The 16,875-nt window shown below is 38.9% G+C and overlaps 1 protein-coding gene across 5 annotated transcripts; it reads right to left on the minus strand.

Annotated features, from left to right (window-relative positions):
- Positions 1-398: 398 nt before the first annotated feature.
- On the minus strand, positions 399-16,861 carry LOC136439967 (85/88 kDa calcium-independent phospholipase A2-like). 5 transcript variants are annotated; one of them, XM_066435670.1, is made up of 20 exons: positions 16,739-16,861; positions 15,765-15,872; positions 14,864-14,997; positions 14,086-14,200; positions 13,383-13,483; positions 12,327-12,504; positions 11,181-11,368; positions 10,635-10,731; positions 9,604-9,786; positions 8,877-8,906; positions 8,319-8,333; positions 7,679-7,836; positions 7,263-7,369; positions 6,615-6,702; positions 5,909-6,072; positions 5,228-5,378; positions 4,755-4,888; positions 4,181-4,335; positions 3,348-3,515; positions 399-2,809 (listed from the first exon to the last, which is right to left on the minus strand). In XM_066435670.1, the coding sequence occupies exons 2-20, from the start codon at positions 15,849-15,851 to the stop codon at positions 2,591-2,593; spliced, it is 2,472 nt and encodes an 823-aa protein (XP_066291767.1). In that variant the 5' UTR covers positions 15,852-15,872; positions 16,739-16,861; the 3' UTR covers positions 399-2,590. The 5 variants fall into 5 exon arrangements, with proteins under 5 accessions (XP_066291767.1, XP_066291765.1, XP_066291766.1 ...); XM_066435668.1 differs by having other exon boundaries at positions 7,251-7,369; XM_066435669.1 differs by having other exon boundaries at positions 7,251-7,369; positions 16,779-16,840.
- Between the last annotated feature and the right edge of the window lie 14 nt (positions 16,862-16,875).

The following is a 16,875-nucleotide window of genomic DNA, read 5'->3' on the forward strand; positions in this document are numbered from 1 at the left end:
AAAACAGGCTTTTCATTTGATGCCATTTTTTGTTTGCACCGAGTTGGATTACAGTGTATGCCTCTTATTACTCCTATATTCTGCTGTTTAATAGACTTAACCACCAACATGGTCACCGGGATTCAAATTACACGACTATATAGTTATGAAAAGCCTCAGATTTAGCATACAATAATGTAGACGGTTTGGGATTTCACAATCCTTTGCACTTGGCAGGTTTATGCCACAAAGTGTAGTAGAGTTTACTGGTTTCTACTATACTATATTAGTTACCTAATCTGTTTTAGAATGTTAACACTTGTTTGCTAGATGAGCCTACTTGCTTGTACACACACACACACATACACACACACACAGTTCACATGACATTACTGAAAGAACACACAGAACGAAAGAGGTCTGACACAATTTTCAGTGTTATTGATACTTTCTGAATGTTGTTTACGTGTTACCAATGCACAAACACGTCAAATACAAATGAAAGCAAATCTTGCAATGTAATATGCAATTGCAAAACAAAGTCAAATTGAGTGATAATTGTCAGATACAATGTACATGTATTGTAAGCTGTACAAAATATACAACATATGTAGTAGTACTAGTGGTGCGGATCGAAACCCGAGTTTAGGTTTAGGTTCGGACTCGAGTCCAGAGGTTTAGGTTCAGGTCCGGACTTGAAAGTCCGGACCTGAACAACAATTTTGGAATATTTTTTCCGTGTTACATGTCACATTGCAAATTGGCAGATATTTTACATGTAATTTGAAAACTATATATACGAAATTATATACAGTCAGTAATTAACACAAAGGTTCAGTTATAAACACAAAAACAGCAATGTTTTCATATTTTTCTAGTGAAAATTTCACGATCTAAGGAAGGTTTAAGATGGTTTGAAACAAAAAGGAGTGTATAAGTGAGAGATTTTTTTTCAAGTCCGGACTTGTTTCCAGACGTTTAGGTTTTTTTGGACTTGAACCTAAACGTTTTACAAGTCCGGAACCGGTCCGGCCAGACCGATCCGCACCACTAAGTAGTACCATATCTAAACATTTCAAAAGTCATGTTGATGATCAGTTTATCATATTCAGATATTACAAGAACTCAATCAAACATTCTTTTGTTAAATAAATTCCCATCTTTACGTTAGCCAAGTTCTTTTTTGGTCATCTCTTTGTTACAGTAACATAGTTTCACATGTATTTCCACTGTATTTCATTCTGTCTATAATATTACAATATACTTAGCAACAAACCAGTTGTAGAGTAAAGCTGAACAAGACAGAACTCATTTGTTTTGGAAACTCTTCAAACGACTCATATCTGTTCACTAATTGTTTAACGTTTCAGTCTGACACCATTCTGTGAAAGCACTACAATAATAGTTGTGTTCCATAATACAACATTGTGCTTGCTTCAGCATTCAGACCAAGTGACAAGTGACTATCACAACAGGCACTTCATGACTAAGGTGACGAAGACTATTTGTCACAAGATGGTGAGATTTCAACTTCATATCATATTTGTAGACTTACATCAAGGACATCATTGCTTACATGTATCTGTATCCATACATCAGGTCCTGATGGTGATTCTAATGGCACAAACTACAGCATATTTTTCTTAAATTTGAGGTGACACAATGACGATAAGCTAGCAGCACAGGCTGTAATTTTTGCATCCGTTCTCTAGTTTACGTGTCCTACACTTGTCTACTGCAGTGCCAGAGAAGATTGAGAAGATACATCTAAATTAGATTTTACGTTCGAACAGACCAATTTGATAAATCCCATCTTTATGTTAGCCAGGTTCTTTTTGGTCATCTCTTTCTTACAGTAACATAGTTTCACATGTATATAGCATTTTCCACTGTATTTCATTCTGTGTAATGTAACAATATACATAGCAACAAACCTGTAGTAGACCAGATTATTCTCCAAGCAGAGGTTTCTCCTACTCAGACTCTCTGTTTGGAGAATAGACCAGATTGAGATTTGATAAATCGGTCTTGAACAACATAGCATACAACTAGATTGACCATGAGAGTCAATATCCATGACCAGGAACTGACTGAACATTATGAACATTATGACTGAACTTAACACAACCAACACTTGGAAAAATTGGGACTTACTGTAATTTTCAGACCCGTGAATTGCTTTGACATTGGAGACATGTGACTGCATTAAAGGGTCGTAAGTGCCCGAAAATTTGCCCGGGTAAGTCCCAATTCTTTCAAGTCTTGCTTGTATAAGTTCCATCTTTATTCATAATGTCATTTACATGTACTAACACAGATGAACTTTCATGCTAACACTGAGCATTGTTTCCACATAACATCTTTTAACTTTTTGGCAAAAGAATTCCCTACATTTAGTAAAACATTCAAAACAATTCTACAGAAAAAAGTCTTCACGTACAAACATAAAGTAGCCTACTGCTACAAGTGTGACTTAATTTGATATTGAACTACTATTGCACCATAAGTGTGACCTTTTATCAGTGAGAATGATATTACCAACACTCAAGTGTATTTCACTTTATGATTTCCTGCAACCATGGCACTACTGGTTGCCAGTTCATATTGTTCATCAGTACTCTAACAGTATTTTAGCCAGTTTCTCGAAGCGGTCCTTTTTCTGATTAATGTAGACCTGCGTGTCCCACAGCATTTTGATAAGGTGCTCGTCACTTGTCTCGTCAAGCTGGAGTTCGTCAGACAGAGGGGGGTTGAACCGGAAGAAGGGCAGACCAATCATCTCGCACCATGCACGGGAGCGGTCCACCATGCGACCGTCTGAGTCCGTGGCCTGCAAAAGGTCGGGTGTATAAGAAATATACATATTCTGAAACAAGTTTGAACTGTAATTTCCAACACAAAAATTGATAACGTCATGTTATGCAGATAGCACACGTGACTCCGTCAGAGCAGTGACCACTACTTATGATCCACTGCTCACGGAGTCACGTGTGCTATCTGCATAACGTGACAGATGAACTTTCAAGCTAAAATGTACGTATTGTATCATACTATATCACTGTGACACTATTCACTAGTAAAGTGTGGCAGGAAGGAGGAATTTGAAAACATGAACAAATTCAAAAGTTAGCACTCTACAGAACAGAGATACAATGACATCGTAAACAAAGTGGCTTAATTTCTCACGTCTAACTTAAGGTCAAATGTATACCAAAAAAGGAGACAGATTATGTATGAGAGAATCTTAAGTCAAGGAGGGGAAGACCAAAAAAAAAATTAAAAATATTTAAGGCAAAGCATCTACACTTTCCACTAATAATTCATATTTGCACCAAGTTCAATTTAAGCCAGTCTTAAGGATGACATACCAAGTCAACAAACATCTTGCCCAGCTCCTTCAGACCCATCAGAGACTTGGCAGCCTCAAAGACTCCACTTGGACGGAAGAAGTCGACAGATTTCACCTCCACAGTCGGTACCCTGCCTGTCCCCAGGGACACCATCACAGCCAGCTTCCTGGCTTTCTCTGGGGAACCCTGAGAATAAGAAGCAACATGGCGTCAGCTAGTAAAAGTAAAGCAGTCATCCTAATTGGGGTGATCAAGCCTGATGCTTTCTCAAGTAGCTAGTGGTAGTGCAATACCGCTACTGTTTTTTGGTCATCCCTACTCTTCTTGATAAGTGTGTTTGATTCTTATGTCAGCTAACATTACGTACAAACTTTAAAATGTTGTCAACTTCGGTGTACTTTAGAATCTCCAAAGCCCTAATGTAGACTCCTACGCAAACCATCTGGGTGCCAGGTGTTTTCTGATCACTCTTGTATGTCCTTACATGGCCAACCTTAAGCGATACACCAGCTCACAAAAATTAAGAACATAATAAGACAAAAATTTCAAAAACATGTCTTTTAAGTGGAGTCTGCAACGTAGGATAGCCTTAATGTCTGTCGGCCAGAGTTAAACTTTTAACATCGTAATACTATGTAAAAATATCAGTTGGATAGTAACAATGTTTGTGCTAAGCCTAGCTTTTTTGAGCATCTTTTTCAGAATTTCAATGTCAATACAAATCTAAATATGAAGTGAACAACACTTTCATCATGTAGGAGTTGCTGTTCACATAATAGAATGAGCGATCCCCCCCCCCCCCCTCTTTTGCGAAAAGCTACTTGTCACAAAGTATGCATGATTTAGACTACCTTGAGTCTGAGGCTGGTGTTGTATTCGTGGATCTCAGTCAGAACATCCAGCGTTGGGTTGTTGGCAATCAGCCCTCCATCTAGGAAGCGTCCCATTGGTCGGAAGTAGGACGGTGCGGCGCCGCTGGAACGCGCTGCCCGCCACACAAGTTGTTCTGTTCAACACGATTAGGTATAAGGTTTCAGGAAACGAGCCCATTTTTTTTTAAATTGCTTTTTTCATTTCTTTATGCTTACCAAAACATATAAAGATGATCATGAATAAATCTAGTCAGTCAAAAAAGCCTGTCAAACAGTCAAAGAGAATCGGCTGTATCTGTTAGTTGCCAAAAGACTGCTGAATTTCAAAAATCGCTCTAGAGACTTGAACATATTTTTCAACTAAAATTTGACTACATCACAATGGATGAGTCTCAGCGAACTGCGAACATTAATCTCCAAAAATTGAGCAAAAATATCAGGATTGATAAAACATTGGGTGTATATATGATTGCCAAAAATGTCATTTTGAGCTTGCACACTCCCTGGTTGATCGATTTACCTGCTGCGGGTCAGTATCTTTTTTAGGACTTACCTGAGGGGAGGGTGACGGGCTGGAAAATACACTTTGTATTCTCGGGGTGCTTGGGTAGGTCAGGAGGGCTGTAGTTCCTGAACAGGTGCAGACAAGCTGGGTTTCTGTCACCCATGACACCTGTCACTATCACCCTGAAATGAAGAACGCAAAATGGTTAAAACTTTTGGAATCAGAATCCTTGAAGCAGGCACAAAAATATCACAATCTGCAAGTTCTCTGTTGATGACGTAAATGATAGTTACACAGTTCTTTTTTAACTATCATTTTGTACATGAAAGTACATGTGACTGGACAAGGTACTGACTGAAAGACCAATATTGCTCTCTCTCTGTGTATGTACAATTATATAAAAATTGAACTGTTGCATGCCTAGTATAAATGGAAAGATCAAAAGGAAACAATTGCGATTGTGACAATTAAAAAAATCTTCATCCTGTTTTATTGTACAGTATAATTTCAATAAATCTTACTTGGGATGAGTGACATCCGTCATTTTGGTGTTCTCCCCATACTCTTCCTTCAGGAATCCCTCCAAGGCATCGGAGCTGTACGGACGGGATCCTTTGAACACTTCATTCTTCAGTCGGAAGTACAGACATCGGCAGTATCTAGCTGTCTTGCCTGGCACAAAATATTTTACAAAAAAATCATAAACAGCTCAAACAGGAAAGTTACTGAGGACTGCAAGAAAATATATTTGCAAAATGTAATTGTCCAAAATGAATGTAATTGCAATTGGCCAAATTTGAAATATTTTCTTCAGGGAAACTAAAACACATTTACTAACACATTGGATATAGACATTCGAAAGCATCACTGACAGTTTATTAATGAACGTTATACTAAAAAGTACAGTAACTGTAAAGAAACATTGTAGTCTTACAGGTCAGGTACAGGGGTATACTTACATGCATTATTATTTGCATTGTCTGTTGTTATATTTAGTCAAGATGGAAAGAAAATTACGATCAGAAGAATGCTGTTCCTTTTTTAAAGGAGATCTTATAAGAGAAAATCTTCTTGACCAGTCCTACATTATTGTGTACATTACCATTGCATAACTTCTGCAGGATATTCCTGAGACAATAGAGCCATGTGTGCCCCCTAGCAACATATAATGGGACTGCAGGGTATGACAAATAAAAGCTCACCATGTGCAATTGCCAGTGCCAGGATGCCTCCTGTACTCGTGCCTCCGATCCAATCAAATAGGTCCAGAATGGGATGTCCGGTAAATTGTTCGATAGCCACGAGAAGCTGCGTGAGAACCAGGCCTCGAATACCACCTCCGTCCAGACATAGCACTTTGTCATATCTAGTAGAAGGGGAAAAGTCACAGCCAGACACAGGGTTTGTGTAGTTAAATTGTTAATATGCTGATAATATTCACATGCAAAGAAAAAACTATACAATATAGTCAATGAGTATCAATAATCGACATTGATGTAACACAAAGTTTTGTTCAAGACAATCCTTATCTGCGTCATCCAAAAAGGAAAAGTCCCAGAATTACATCTAAGCCAAAGTTTCTTACTGGAGTCAATCTAAGATGCCAATCATTGTCTGGTATGAACAAAGTAAACGAGATAACAATTTTTCGTAATGCAATATGGTACCTTTTCCATACTACTTATTTCTGATCAATTTCTGGGATAGCCCTATATTCTGATACCCCTATATATGTTCAGATATCCCTATGTTCTGACACCCCTATGTTTAGATGCTCCTATGTTCTGACACCTACGTTCCAACGTCCCTATGTTCCAACACCCCTATGTTAGGGTTAGGGGGTGTTGGAACATACAGGCATCTGAACATAGGGGAATAACCATTAATTTCATAATCAAAAATCCTCACTTAGATGGAGTTGTTGGCCCGTCCATTTGGTCATAACCAGCAGCAATGGCGGATGCCCCAACAGCAAGAGAAAGGATGTCGTCCATACCTGTTGGGATTAGAAAAATTCTGTCAAACCCTCTGGAAAAAAAACAACATACAGTTACCATCAATGTTTTAGCATAGAACATACATTGTAAATTTGTAATACCCTGCCTGTTTCTGTGCTTATCACTTGTCAAAATGTGATTTTTCTCTAATTTTTGTTCTGTTTCGCAAACGACAAAACAGACCAGTTTTGTACTGTACTACATACAAGCTGCATAAGACCAGATTGTAAGGTTTGATCTTCTCAAACTAGATTCATTGTGGTGTACCTTAACAAGCTTGAAGTGTGGCTTTCTGCAAACACAGGACCTTCGGCTTTACATCCCATCCGAGAGGACATCCCAAATCAAAGCTAGGCACTCATTTTTACCTGTGTAAAGTGAGTAGATAGGTGTAAAGTGCCTTTCCCAAGGGCACAACATTGGGGCCTGCTATGGATTCAAACCCAGAACCTTAATTCAGATTATAAGTCTTAACAACCCAAACCACATGTACACCTTTCCTTCTAGGCCACCTTTTGCCACCTAATAAACTGACAATTTGGCTTACGGGCTCTCTTACTTCTGTTGTGTGTTTTCTCCAGTGCAGCAGCAACAGGGGAGGGGAGTCCGTCAAACCCCCGTCCATGCTGGCAGCCATCTTTACATCCTGTCATGCTGGCATCACATCTGTATCGAATGGAGAAAATTTTGTTACAGTAAAATACCATGAAACGCACATCAAGAATAAAATATTTTCAAAATGAATGAGACAGTAATCATTCTATTATGGATGAGGACTCGAACTGCAGTGTAATCATAAGTAAATGTATTTGTTAAATTTGTAGCAGCTACTGTCCTTGGTGCTGAATTCCACTGTGGCATACATGTAAGTCTGCAGATTGACAACTCTAGGTGCAGTACCAGTGTCTACCACAGTGAGGCACTTAAAACACATACATGTATGTAATGATACAGAATACAGAAGGAGACACTCACCTCTCAGCCCCCACCATGTGGAGCATACCTACAATGATGTCCTTGTTGCCAGTGGCACTTTGAGCGGCAATGTGTCGCGGAGTTTCACCCTTATTGTTCTTAGCGTTTAGATCAGCACCAAACACAACCAAGACTCGGATGATGTCTCCACTCTCAACCTTGGATGAAAAGACATACAGTATAAACATAAAAATGTTTTCTGATGGTTCTTTTTATTTAATAATATGGTGAGGGGATTGCAGATCAACAACCAAATTCTCCCAGCAGTGCATATCCAATGGCATGGCTCCTCACATGTGATGCTATACAAGAGGTGCAGGGTCATTCTGATGACTGACCTTCAAGAACATGCAAGGTCATATTAACTTGCCATCTTTCTCAAGGCTATAATATCTTGACTTATCTTCCTTACAATAAACAAGGAATCTTTCTTTGACCCACAGCCCTATACGTGCCTTATTAACAAATTGGTTCTCAAAGGACACAGAAGAAACAGAAAGACTCATCGAAACATCTCTAAGATGCAGATTTAAGACGTTCCAAGCTGAGTGTCAGTCATAAATGTGCATGAAATCATGCAAGCAAGCAGTGCTTCTGTTGTGCTTTTTTCTTACAAAATTTTCCACTGATTTCAACTCACTTCCTCAGATGTATCCTTGACAGAAAGGACATGTGGCATATGAATATATTAGCTGTCTGTGAAGTTAATTGCTAAGAAAGCTTTTACTAGTAGACTAAGACAGCTGTATTACATAAATTGGTATTAATCTAAAGATTTACTGGGTACATTGTTGACTTAGAGTAGCTTGATTATCAACCTGAAGCATGCCATTGTCATCTTCACATTTATTATTATCGTCACAAGTCCAATTTGCTACTGGTTTAAACTTAAGGTAATTCCACATTGTTAAGGTTACAGGTAGCATTATACCAATCTTTCATATTCTTTGGTCCTTTTGAAAATTTGTTGTATCAAGTCAGATCTGTCGTATCAATAATAATTTTATGGAAAACTTTATACAATATCATAAAATGATAAAACAAAGTCCAGCATATTACTATTTTCCAACTGTCCGCATTTTTACAAAATACAGACTAGCTTACATTTACTTAAGGGGGTTGAAAAGAGAGATAATACAGATTTGGGGAAAATGTGTATATGTGGAGGAGGGAGAAATGCAAGCAGCAAATAGCTTACTTTCTCAGTTGTCTTCTTGTCAAGTAGGGTCTGCTTATGCGTTGCACAGAGCAAAGAGTACACACCAGAAAAGGGCATTTAACATCAGTTAACATATTTCCACCAGGGTACATTATTCCGCCTCCCTGAAAATATACGTCCAAACAGATCTCCAACCCAAAGTCTTCAAGTATAATGCACTCCTGTATATCAAAACTGTGCATACCCCTGGGGTGCTTCACGAGAGATCTCTCAAACCCACTATTTTTCGGATATGTGGCGGATTTATGTAACCTGGTGAATAAATGTTAATGGAGGCTAAACATTCGGAAAAATTCTTTCAATTTTGTACAAATACAGTGCATGCAACACCATTATCATGACCACATCAAGTAGCTTCATTGATGTATATAAGAAAACGTAAACACACAACAGAACATGTAGCAAATTGCACATTAAAAACACTTAAGCAGAAAACAATCACATTGTGTCAGTGCATTCTCATATATCTTCCCAAGAAACATATTATTAAACATATCATTAACATCTTCCAACAATAACAGAGACAATCATTTCTTGATTCATTGATTCAACATACAAAGCCAATGTGATAAAAGTAAGTCAGTTTAGACTCTTTGCAATTTTTGAAAATAATAGTAATACTCTACCAACTGCTAGCCAACTTTATATCCTATTAACTAAAGCTAGCACCAATCATTGTAATTTTCAATGGGAATGAAACAGTTACCTGAACAGCCAAGTGCAGAGGGGAGTTTCCCTCCTGGTCCTTGGCATTGACCTCTGCGTTTGCTATCATAATGGCAAGGACACAGGTGAAGAGTTTTTCCTTCACCATGTAGTGTAGAGGTGTCAGGCCGGTTGTGCTGACTGCTTCTAGTCTGGCTCCCTTACTCAGAAGGAGTTGGATGCACTAGAAAGAATGGTAAAAGATAGAGCAAACAAAAGAATGGGAAATTATAGTTTATGTTTATGTTCTTTGCTTTCTTTCTTGTTCTTAAAAATTGCAATTAGAACAAAGTATGCAGAAACACAGACACACATGTACACACAAGCACACACATCAAAAAGTAATCGTGAATGCATATAACACATTCCAAAAATGTCAAGAAAACTATGTGAACTGTGATGTTTGTTTTTATGTCATACCTGGGCCACGAAAACATTCGATACGGGTGTTCCGCATTGTGTGATAATTTTCTGTATCACAAGGGGTTCCTACTCTATCACACGGCTTCCATAGAATATTTAGAATGCATATTGAGTGCGCTAAGTGTGCCGCTGTCGAAAATTCGAATATTTGATTCGGTCATTGGAATTGCAGCTGTTAAGATTTTTGTTCGAGGACACCAACTTTTCTCCACTTCTGGCGCATTTCGCATTTAAATGTGTGTTTTCTCAGGTGGGAATGACATAAATGAAAACAATCCTACGGCCGTCGGGCAATCCTACCCGCGGTCGGGCTGGTACCTCGGGTGATACAGAATACCCCCTGTTCTATTCTATTTGTCATTCTTATGATATGGTCTAACCTACATGTACATCATTACTTTGAAAGTAATACATATGTGAAAGGATTCCTGGCCAAGACCTCATCAGTAACCATCAGTAACCACCAAACTTACAGATGTACAACCCTAACATGAAACTTGCTCATCTTTTACAATGAAACACAACTTCCACCAGCAAGGACTCTGTCCCTGAGGTGTTGCCAAAAAGCAATGTCATCTACAGTTCAGAAAAGGGGACGTTTCTCCCTACCTCAGGTGTTCTGGCCCAGTGTAGAGCAGTCAGACCAGACTGGGGGTCCACAGTGTGCACCTGGCGAGGATCCTTCTCCAACAATACGTCCAGACACCTGAGATGTGAAAAACATATACCGTCAAGAATCAAACCTCAATCAAAGCGACAATAAGACAAGTCTATATCGTATATGATAACTCTTAAGGGCAAAAAATCATCTCAACAAATGGACACCTTACCCATCTCTACTCAAAGTTGTTGTCTTTGTTTTTCTGATCATTTTAAGGCACTAGAAGAGTGAGGCAAATTTCCTAAGTGTGCAAAATGACAAACATGCTTGCAGATGTACGAAACAATAAGTATCTTACGCCAGTAAAAGCAAAATTGCTACTACTACTGCTTCTCACCATGTGTGAAGCTTGTCATTAGGTCCTTTAACTTTTAGCACACCAAAGTAGCAGTATGGATTCCAGTTCTCCATTAGATACAGGGTTAGGCAGCAGGGAGAAGGTTAAGCAAGATTATAGATGGTCATGCACATGTACAATCACTAAATATACTTACTCCATGCTATTGGCTTCCATAGCACTGTGTATGGGGTATCCCTTAGCCCCCATCAGTAAGACATTAGCCCCAACATTCAGTAAGATCTGCACACATTTAGGCTGGTTATATCTGCAGGCCACATGGAGGGGAGACTCTCCGGCCTGGTTCAGGGCACTCACCGCAGGGCTTCGGGTAGAACACAGCATCTAAGAACATTCACCACAAGACGAGTGTTACTATACATACGGAGGAAAGAGTCCACAATAGGAAACGTGACAGGGTTTATTCACATAACGGTGTAAAGAAGTCAGGTAGGGTTGGAATAGCCAGGGGAAGATGTGTTTTCTTGGGTAGGGATGGTGTTCAGTACCAAGGACAGGTGTGTTTCCTTTGGTGTAGATGGTGTTCAGTGCCAAGGGAAAGATGGGTTTACTTGTGTGTGTAGATGGTGTTCAGTACCAAAGACAGGGGTGTTTATTTGTGTGTGGATGGTGTTCAGCACCAAGGACAGGTGAGTTTGCTTGTGTGTGGATGGTGTTCAGCACCAGGTAGGTATGTTGTTTACTTGTATATGGATGGTGTTCAACAGCAGGGAGAGATGTGTTTACTTGTGTGTAGATGGTGTTCAGTACCAAGGCCAGGTATGTTATTTGTGTGTAGATGGTATTCAGTACCAAGAACAGGTATGTTTATTTGTGTGTAGATGGTGTTCAGTACCAAGGACAGGTATGTTTATTTGTGTGTAGATGGTGTTCAGTACCAAGGACAGGTATGTTTATTTGTGTTAAGATGGTGTTCAGTCCCAAGGACAGGTATGTTTATTTGTGTGTAGATGGTGTTCAGTATCAAGGACAGGTATGCTTATTTGTGTGTAGATGGTGTTCAGTACCAAGGACAGGTATGTTTATTTGTGTGTAGATGGTATTCAGTACCACAGTACCTGGGACAGATGTGCTTGCTTGTGAGTGGCTGGTGTTCAGCACCAGGAAGAGATATGTTTACCCGTGTGTAGATGGTGTTAAATTTGAGTGCACAGGAAGGATTATAGTGATTCAGTATCCTATAAAAAAGCATATCTAAAAAAAAAGGAAATCAAGATTCATGGTTGATTTTGAAATGTATTTAAATTTCATGACCAAAAAGAAAAAGATTCAAATCCCTGACCTCCAGCACTTCTGGGTTGCTCTGTGCGGCAAAGTGGAAAGCTGTGTTCCCCTCCTTGTCTGCCTTCTCCACTTGTACATTACAGTGCATGAGTTCACGGATACAGGCGAGGTTTCCCGCCAGACAGGCCAGGTGCAGGGGTGTACGGCCATTCTCCTCCTCCACCATATTCAGAGCACTGCAAGATTCAACAAGACGATAATCATGTACTTTGGAAATTTCTACCTTCAGCCTGCTAGGGTATCCCCTTGTCATAAAATCTATATTGGTTGCAAGGGTTAGACAGCAGGGAGAAGGTTAACCTCTGTTTAACAGCCTTTGCATGCAAATCTAAAAATTCTGAGCTATATCTATATTCAAGACTGAAGTTGTATCCAATTACTGCAACTCTGTTATTTGTACAGTAGAATCCGCATATCTGTATAGCCCATTTGTCTGCACAAATTATATGACTCCCCGAACTATACGACTCCCCGAATTAGCGATATTGACGTCCCGAAGGAGGGGGGTGAATAGGAGCTGTGTCGGCAAATGCACTGATGTTCAACAGAAACCAACGTTCTTTGTGGCCCTAAACAGACAATTTCATTGATTTTGGCAGTTTAGGGTCTTTATACAAACATTTGATTGTCGATCAGGGCCGACTTTGGTAACTTTTAGCCTGTAGTTTTGGGTCATTTTACGATAAAATCGGACAAGATTCTATACGATACTCCAAACTTTACGATTTTGGGCTATACAGATATATGCTTGTTTTTACCATTGAGTGAATGGTTAAATGTTTGGTGTTTTGGAATTCTATACACTGTCAGTCAGAAAGACGAATTATACAGAAAAAAGGTATACATATAATTGGAATCTACTGTATGTAAATTTGAGTATTGTTGTTTGTATTTATTTAGCCTCAGAATTCAGCCATGTAGATGACAGAAATAATACTTCGATGGCGAAGTTATTTTGGGAATGACTACGTAACCATTCATCATCATCAGATCAGGGGTTAGAACTCCTACCAGTATGCTGTGTTACTGCCGACAACGCCATTGTGACACTTACCCTGCAACAACGTTGTGTTTCAGACATTCTATCATTCCCAGGTGGACAGCCAAGTGTGCCGCTGACCAGGAGGGGTGCTTCTGCACCAGATCATTCAAGTTCTGGAAAAAAAGAGAAAAAATAGGCTTAAGATTATATAAAAATCTCCCATCTTCCATTTTCCCAAGGTACAAAATTAATGTAGGCCTTTGCGCTGGTCAGTCTAGAACATTGTCTCCTGTAATGTATACATGTACATATCTGTTTTTAAGACAACTCAAATTACAAAACAAAATCATTTCAAGTAATAGAAACATCAGTTCATCAAAGCAGCTGTTGAACATACTACTATACAGGTATATCAAAGAACAGTTTGTTCTTATACACAAGAAAAGCTGTTCTGTACCAAGTCAAGTTGCCATTCTAAAGTGCCATCTAGCTACTCCATGGAGTACTGCAGGTTGTCTTCAACTGCATTGCAAGACTGGGTAAAGACTAAAGTATCAAATTTCCAAGTTCATGTCAGCTTGCCTGTGAAATTTGGACAGTTTCATCTATTCATTACCTTTATTCCAATACAAAATTGGAGTTACATGTACAGCTAAATGGATTGTACAGGGAGAGGGCCTAGGGGCATGTTTATCTACATGTATATGATGTGGCTCAGTGGTGGTCTTCAGATTTGATTAACATGCATATGGTGAACTGAACTGGGTGGTGTTACCTGCAGTTTTGTGACAGAGTAGACTGACTTGGAGTACTGGTAGAAGGGCAAAAGTTTCTGGGTGTACAACTGGAATGTCTTCACTCCTTCTTGCTCTGAGGGAAGCCGGAATACTCTGGAAGAGAAATGATAAACTGATATGTCAAGCTTAGTTTATTGAGGGAATATTAAATACACCTTTTTTTTATTTTCATTACATTACTTAGATCTGAATAAATCTATGCATTCAATACTGTACTATTCCATATATTGAAAACTTCACAGAGAATATTCACCATTATAAGAACAAAGAATGAAAGTGATGCCCTATGAAGAAGAGTCATCTAGAAATTACACCTTGTGAGTAATTTGAGTAAAACTGTGTGTTACTACTTGAGAACCATATTCCTGCTAAGGCCACACCAATCTTATTTCAATTGGTTAACGGATTTTAAAAAAAAATGCTAGATTGGAAAATCAACATGAAAACAGAATCGCAGAGGAAAGTTTGTACTTTGGTGCACACAGTTTCAGGGAGTGAACAGGGTCAGGTGCAAGTTTTCACCCCAGCCTTCTGTTTTTATGATGTCCTCGTGCTGAAATTGAAAAAAAAAATCCATAAACCAAGAAATTAAATTGGTGTGGCCTAAAGTTAAGATTTTGGATTCAAATTTGTATTGGCTACGCAGTTACACCATGGAATGGGAGAGATTTAACGAAGACACACTCTTGACAATGTAGGACATTAGTGTGTTGGATAACATTATCAAGCTGATTTAAATTATGGTTGCTTTTCTACCTGTAGGCCTGAACACTCATTCCTGTGTTGTGCAGTACAGCCTCAAAACTCTGTCCTCTCTCATCTCTGTAGAGTGTCAGACAGTCTTCTCTCTTCATGATCCCGTACTTCCCATAGTTCTTTGTGTCCACCTCCTGCAGAATGTAATATATCATCAGAAAACAGGGACATGTCATTAAGCCGGCGTCACAATTCATGCAAGCGTCCACCGAATTTGTAGATCGCCCGAAGCTCGCCGAATTTCAAAATCGCCCGAGCGTCGACCGTCGTATTTCCAATGAAAATCTCGGGTGACGTCCGTCAAACACTGAAAACTAAAAATCCCTCATGAGATGGTACCATCTCTTGAACATGGACGATGTCAGAATCGCCTAACCTGGTAAAAGGCCGATATTTGCATCAACTTTTATTTCTGAAAATCGCCCCAACTCCGCGTAATCGACCGGACGTCGGCAGTACTTCGGCCGAAAATGCACATTTGAAGCTCACCAACACGTCGGCCGAGCTGAATTTGTTATTTGTGACGGGGGCTTAAGGGATATCGATTGTATTTGTCATTTCAGTTGGTGACATGAAGCCGGCAGCTCCGTGTATGGGGGAGCTTCAGGCGTTAGCCATAGGCGTCAACCCTCTGCAGTGGGTAAAACTATAAAAGAACCCTGGTGAACACACATATCGAGAAGAGTAGGTGGGACCCAGTGTGCTTGGCTAAAAACGTGAGCCTTAGTAAAGCTGCATTGCACTATCAAACTACTGCATCTGAAAAAGCAGATCATGCTTCACTTCAATATTGAGAATGACAAAATAAGAAAGATATCAATTACTAGTAATTGCTTAGCCAGTAAATGAATATTATACAAATACAAATAATTATGCAAAAATATAGATATTCAGTGTGTACCCTGATGGAGTAGGGGGTTCCCAGCAAGGGCATGTCGCTAACCAGGTTACTGACAAACCCTTTCACAGCATCTTTGAAGAAGGACATCTTGGCTGATTGGTATTATACCTGCAATAGAGAAATACAGAGAGAGAAAATACTGAGTTTGGTGTAGTTTTTGTACACTGTACATGTAGCGAGGATATTCTGTCAATACAATGTTGTTTCAACAATAAGAAAAAGAATTGACTAATATGTTAAGTCAATTTGTAGCAAAAACAAAATTCAAAATGTGATCACAATGATGTCATGCATATGGTGACGCAGTGGTAGGTAAAAGACAAAACCAGCGATCGCTCGTATAACAAAAGCAGATAGGTTTGAAATATTGTTCACATTCAATTTATACGAAACAACAGAAATTTGTAATTTCTAATGAATTGCTACAACAATACATGTTTTAACCTCCTCAAACAATATAAGATACAGTACCAAAGTAAAGATGCAAATTATTAAGAAGGTTATAACAGATGACATTCAAAATGCCCTTGAAAAATAAATTTCTAAATCATTATTGACCAATGTCACATGTTATTGATTATATGAATATTCTATTTCAAGAGGTCTAATATTCTTGAGTCAAATCTGTACAATTATGATGCAATAATTTCTAGGTCACTGCGCATTTATGATATATCTGATAATCATAACCTTAGTTTTATTTCTATTCATCGAATAGAAATTCCAATGGTCTAACTGCTTGTCTTATTGACCTAAACCAAGAGACGCTAAGCTATTTGAATTGTATATCAAAGTAATATTTTCCATAATTCGAATGGGACAACATGGACAAGTACAAGTCTGACAATGACTCATCGCATCCATAATCCTAAAAATCATTATATTGAGCACACGGGGTATTTTTCCAACACCAATTCTAAAATACGATCCTCTTAAAGGAATATCCCCACTAAAAGAATTAAATAGATGCTTACACTTTTCTGGAAAAGTTCGCTCATCAGAATATAGCGGTACCTTTGCTAATAAACAAATCTTGACAGCAAACCCGGAAGTGATGGTGTATGTTTCCCGTCAGGCGCAGCGAGGTGAATGAAATCACGTGATTTCCTCG

Source organism: Branchiostoma lanceolatum, chromosome 8 (genome assembly GCF_035083965.1).
Source record: "Branchiostoma lanceolatum isolate klBraLanc5 chromosome 8, klBraLanc5.hap2, whole genome shotgun sequence".
Classification (NCBI taxonomy): Eukaryota; Metazoa; Chordata; class Leptocardii; order Amphioxiformes; family Branchiostomatidae; genus Branchiostoma; species Branchiostoma lanceolatum.